This window comes from Lipotes vexillifer, unplaced genomic scaffold (genome assembly GCF_000442215.2).
Source record: "Lipotes vexillifer unplaced genomic scaffold, Lipotes_vexillifer_v1.1 scaffold567, whole genome shotgun sequence".
NCBI lineage: Eukaryota > Metazoa > Chordata > Mammalia > Artiodactyla > Lipotidae > Lipotes > Lipotes vexillifer.
Window position 1 is genome coordinate 1534209 of NW_006776652.1, and position 5204 is coordinate 1539412.

General features: G+C 44.3%; 1 protein-coding gene across 3 annotated transcripts in view; it reads left to right on the top strand.

Moving 5' to 3' along the window:
• Window positions 1-4051: 4051 nt before the first annotated feature.
• The window catches only part of POLR3D (RNA polymerase III subunit D), a 5088-nt gene continuing 3935 nt past the window's right edge, over window positions 4052-5204 (top strand). The window contains exons 1-2 of one of the 3 annotated variants that reach the window (XM_007450572.1): window positions 4052-4224; window positions 4407-4576. In XM_007450572.1, coding sequence (XP_007450634.1) covers window positions 4412-4576 — 165 coding nt within the window. In that variant the 5' untranslated portion in view covers window positions 4052-4224; window positions 4407-4411. The remainder of the gene's footprint in view (window positions 4225-4406; window positions 4577-5204) is intronic. The other 2 variants (XM_007450574.1, XM_007450573.1) reach the window with 2 other exon arrangements.

The window sequence follows — 5204 nt, forward strand, 5'->3', positions numbered from 1 at the left end:
GGCCTGAAAAGTGCTGCGGAAATCCAAGAAGCACTGCAGTAAGGAAACTGGTTAAGTAAAGTATGATGTAAGACAACAATTTGGAATAATATTTAGCCATTAAAAACCATAATTTAGGGCTTCCCTGGTGGCACAGTGGTTAAGAATCCGCCTGCCAGTGCAGGGGACATGGGTTTGAGCCCTGGTCCAGTAAGATCCCACATGCCGCGGAGCAACTAAACCTGTGCGCCACAACTACTGAGCCTGTGCTCTAGAGCCTGGGAGCCACAACTGTTGAAGCCTGAGTGCCTAGAGCCCGTGCTCCGCAACAAAAGAAGACACGGCAATGAGAAGCCTGCGTGCCTCAACGAAGAGTAGCCTCCACTTGCAATTAGAGAAAGCCTGCGCACAGCAACAAAGACCCAACACAGCCAAAAATAAATAAATTTTAAAAACCATAATTTAGAATATTTAATAACTCATAAATGTTTATAGTATATTAAGAGAAAAATCAGATTCTAGAACCATACATAAAATGTTTCCATTTTTAATTTTGATATAATTTTTAAAGGTTATTTTCCATTTACAATTATTACAAAATATTGGCTACATTCCCCGTGCTGTACAATACATCCCTGAGCCTATCTTACACCCCATAGTTTGTACCTCCCACTGCCACACCCCTATATTGTCCCTCCCCCACCCCCACTGGTAACCACTAGTTTGTTCTTTATATATGTGAATCTCCTCCTATTTTGTTATATTCACTAGCTTGTTGTATTTTTTAGATTCCACATATAAGTGATACCACACAGTATTTGTCTTTCTCTGTCTGACTTATTTCACTTAGCACAATGCCCTCCAAGTCCACCCATGTTGCTGCAAATGGCAAATTTTCATTCTTCTTTATGGCTGAGTAGTATTCCATTGTGTATATATACCACATCTTCTTTATCCATTCACCTCTTGATGGACACTTAGTTTGTTTCCTTGTCTTGGCAATTGTAAATAATGCTGTTATGAACATTAGGGTGCACCTATCTTTTCAATTAGTGTTTTTTTTTTTTTTTTTTTTTAGATATATACCCAGGAGTGGAATTGCTGGGTCATCTGGTAGTTCTATTTTTAGTTTTTTAAGAAACCTCCATACTGTTTTCCACAGTGGCTGCGACAACTTACTTTCCCAAGAACACTGTACAAAGGTTCCCTTTTCTCCACATCCTCGCCAACATTTGTTATTTGTAGACTTTGATAATAGCCATTCTGACAGGTGTGAGGTGATATCTCTTTGTGGTTTTGATTTGCGTCTTTCATAATTAGTAGTTTTGAGCATCTTTTCATGTGCCTGTCGGCCATCTGCATTTCTTCTTTGGAAAAATGTCTCTTCAGTTCTTCTGTCCATTTTTTAATCGGGTTGTTTGCTTTTTTTGATGTTGAGTTGTCATACTTCATTTATAGTTATTATACCCCATTTACAGTTATTATAAAATATTGGCTGTATTCCCATTGTTGTACAAGATATCCTTGTGGCTTATTTTACACCTAATAGTTTGTACCTACTGTTGTACCCCTACTCCCAGATTGACCATTCCCCACTTCCCTCTTCCCACTGGTAACCACGTTTGTTCTCTATATATGTGAATCTTCTTTTTTGTTACATTCACTAGTTTGTTGTGTTTTTTAGATTCCACATATAAGTGATATCATACGGTATTTATCTTTCTCTGTCTTACTTATTTCACTTAGCAATAATGCCCTCCAAGTCCGTCCATGTTGCTGTAAATGGCAGATTTTCATTCTTTTTTATGGATGAGTAGTATTCCATTATGTATATGTGTGTGTCTCTCTCTCTCTTTCTCTCTCTCTCTCTATGGATGCTTTATAAAAATTTCCAAATTTTCTACAGTGAATAAGTATCTTTGTAAAAAACAAAATAAAACAAAAACCTAGGAGCTGCTAGAAAGCTGCTGGACCTCAAAGCCGAGAGAATGAAATCAAAGCAGTTTTATCTAGTACCCCAGTCAGAAGCTAAGAGCTGCTATGCGTATAGCTCTGTAAGGGACAGGAAGAGTTTTCCTTTGTTTAGGTTTAGTTATATAAAACCAATATGGAGAAAAGAAGTTGAAAAAAGTCTGGTTTAGAAACCAACACAATATTAATATATTATTAAATTGACAAAAATTGACAAAAATTTAAGAGCCAATACTCAAAACAATGTGGCAAAATGTTATATATATTCTTATATATGACATACATTTATGTATACATTTTCTTACTGGTGATGCATATCAGCACAACCCTTTTTGAAAGCAATTCAGCAAAATGGATGAACAACCATAAAATGTGCATGTTCAAAATGGTAGAAGCCACTGTGGAAACAGTTTGGCAGTTTCTGATAAAATTAAGCATACAACTATCATTCAACCCAACAATTGCACTTGTGGGCATTTATCCCAGAGAAAGAAAAACTTACACCAAAACCTGTACATGTGTGTTCATAGCAGCTTTATTTGTGATAGCCCCAAACTGAAAACAACCCAGATGTTCTTCAAAGGATGAATAGTTAAACAAACCGTGGATATTCAGCAATAAAAAGGAATGAACTAGTTATACGTGCATGATACATGCAACAACTTGGATAATCTCCAGAGAATTATGCTGAGTGAACAAAGCAGTCCCAAGAAGTCACATATTGTATTATTCCATCTTTGAATGATTTCCACTCTGGAAATAACAAAAGTATAAGATAGAGAACAGATTAGCAGCTGCCAGGGATGTGTGGGAGGGAGGGAAGTGTGGCTGTAAAAGGGCACTAGAGGATCCTTGTCGTAATGGAAATGTCTTGTATTTTTCCTATCAATGTAGATATTCTGGTTGTGATGGTGTACTGTAGTTTTACAATATGATACTATTGGGGAACCTGAGTAAAAGGTACTTGGGATCTCCGCATTATTTCTTACAACTGCACGTGTATCTACTATTATCTGAAAATAAAAAAAATTTACTTAAAAAAATAAAGTACGTCTTCTTTTGGCCAATTATCAGAAGTCTGGAAATTTGTTCTAGGAATATAATCCAGAAGAAAAAATTTTAAAGGCACCAGATGTTCACTACAGTGGTATTTACAACAGGGAAAAGAAACAATTTAAGTGTCCAAACAGGAACACAGGCAAATCGTGGCATAGCCACCCAAGAATTATGCAGTCGTTTGATGCATCAACAAAGCAACGTTATTTGAAAAGGGAGGATTCAAAATTGTGGTACAATGTGAAATCTCTGTGAGGGGGATTGTAATATATTACAGAAGTTTTAATAGTCAGTCTATGTGAAATTCTAACAAATGTTTTCCTTCCCTCAAGCTATCTGTAAAGTTACATGGTTTTTCCATGGTTTGCGGGTGGAGGGAACGACAGTAAAGGACATTTTTTTATGTTAAATTACAAATGTTGGAGTCACGATAAAAGTTCTTTAAATCTGTCCCTCAGAACCAACAGAACAAACTTCGTTTTTCAGGTTCCGGGGTGGGAACAAGAGTGCATACAAGGGTCCACAGTCACGAGTCCAGGGCAGGTGCCATTAGGCACCCGATTCATCCGCTGCAGCTGCTCCAGCGCTATGACCACAGCCCAACCCCAGGATCCCACCAGGAGTCCGGGGAAAGGACCCCCGAACAAGGGCGACGATGCAGCCCGGAGGTGCAGTGACCACTCCAAGGTCACCAGCCCAGAGCTCCCCGACTCTGAGTCGGGGTCTCGCTCTCTCCTCCGCATCCCCCGCCCCAGCCCAAGCTTCGACCCCAAGGCTCCGCAGCGGCGAACTCCCACGTTGCGTCCAGGCGGCCACCCGGCCCCCAGCCCCTGAGCTGGCGCCCCCACCTCACGCCGCCGGCCAAGACACCCCGAGCGCTGCAGCGTGGTGTGACCTAGACCATTCCCCGCTTCCTTTTTCGCCCTCTCAACCCAGCTTTTCCCGACTCCGGGAAGAACCGGGAAGAGAAGGCGGAGGGCAGCTAGGCGCCGCCGGATAAATACTGTGGCTCGACCCCGCCCACCGACCTCACTTCCGCCCCGCGACAAGATGGCGGCGCCCGCGCCGTGCCACGCAGACTTCCGCCCGGCGCCGAGGCCCGGGGCTGACCGCGGGTCGCCTCGGAGGTGAAGTCGGGACGTGCGTGGTGCGGAGCTGCAGCCTGGGTTCGCTGGGGTGCGTAGTTGCCTAGTTCCTGGTCAGGAGCTTCGGGAGACGGCGAGCCAAGGGGTCTGGCCACGGTGGTCCGGGGAGTCTCGCCACGTGGGAGGGGGAGGAGCTGAGACGCTGCGGGAGGGACGCGCTGACGGGGGGCGGGAGGCCACGTGGGTGGGGTTCCGCCCAGGGTCCGCGTGTCTTCCTCCTCGAGTGACTTCGTTACCCCATTCCTCCTCTCCCAGGCACCATGTCAGAAGGAGACGGCGCGGGCGAGCCCAGTGCTCCAGGAGGGCCCCGACCCCTCCTTTCTGGGGCGCGGGGGCTTATCGGGCGGAGGCCGGCGCCTTCCCTCACCCCGGGCCGCCTTCCCTCCATCCGCTCCAGGGATCTCACCCTCGGGGGAGTCAAGAAGGTACCCGACGGCACCTTTCTAAAGAAACCCAACTACCCTGAATTCCAGGCACCTGGGGGTTTGACTGATGTTCCTGTAGGGCCTAGCGTGGTGTTGGGCCTCATGAATCTTGTCCTCAGACTTACGCCTACAATTTCTAGGGAGCCTACCCTACCTTCAAATCAAGATACTGGGTACAAAATGTTGACATGGCTCTCAGAGATGACTGCAGAGCAGAGAATCCTAATTAGCTCAAAAGCAACTTGAGCAGTGTTTATTTCGTTTTTGTGTGTGTCTTGGATACCTTTAACAAACCCATGAAAGCCACGCAGACGTAAACTTTGCCTTCAATTTAAGAGAGTTCTGACCTGGATTTGACCTGGATCCCAGTGTGCAAACTTCTGATCCAAAGTATTATGATTCTTAGACATGGTATCAGAGGCTCTGAGTTCTTTCCTATTATGTTTATGACTGTAGGTGTAAAGGATGGCCCTTAAAGAAGATGGGGAGGATGACAGCATAAAGCAGCCAGTTTTTGAACCAAAGTTTACCTTTGGAAGTTCTGTTGGCAGTCTAACCCGATCCTCTGTTTGTGAGTGCTGGCAGATCTGTCTTCCCTACTTGAGCCTTGCTGCTTGAGCTCTTTCCC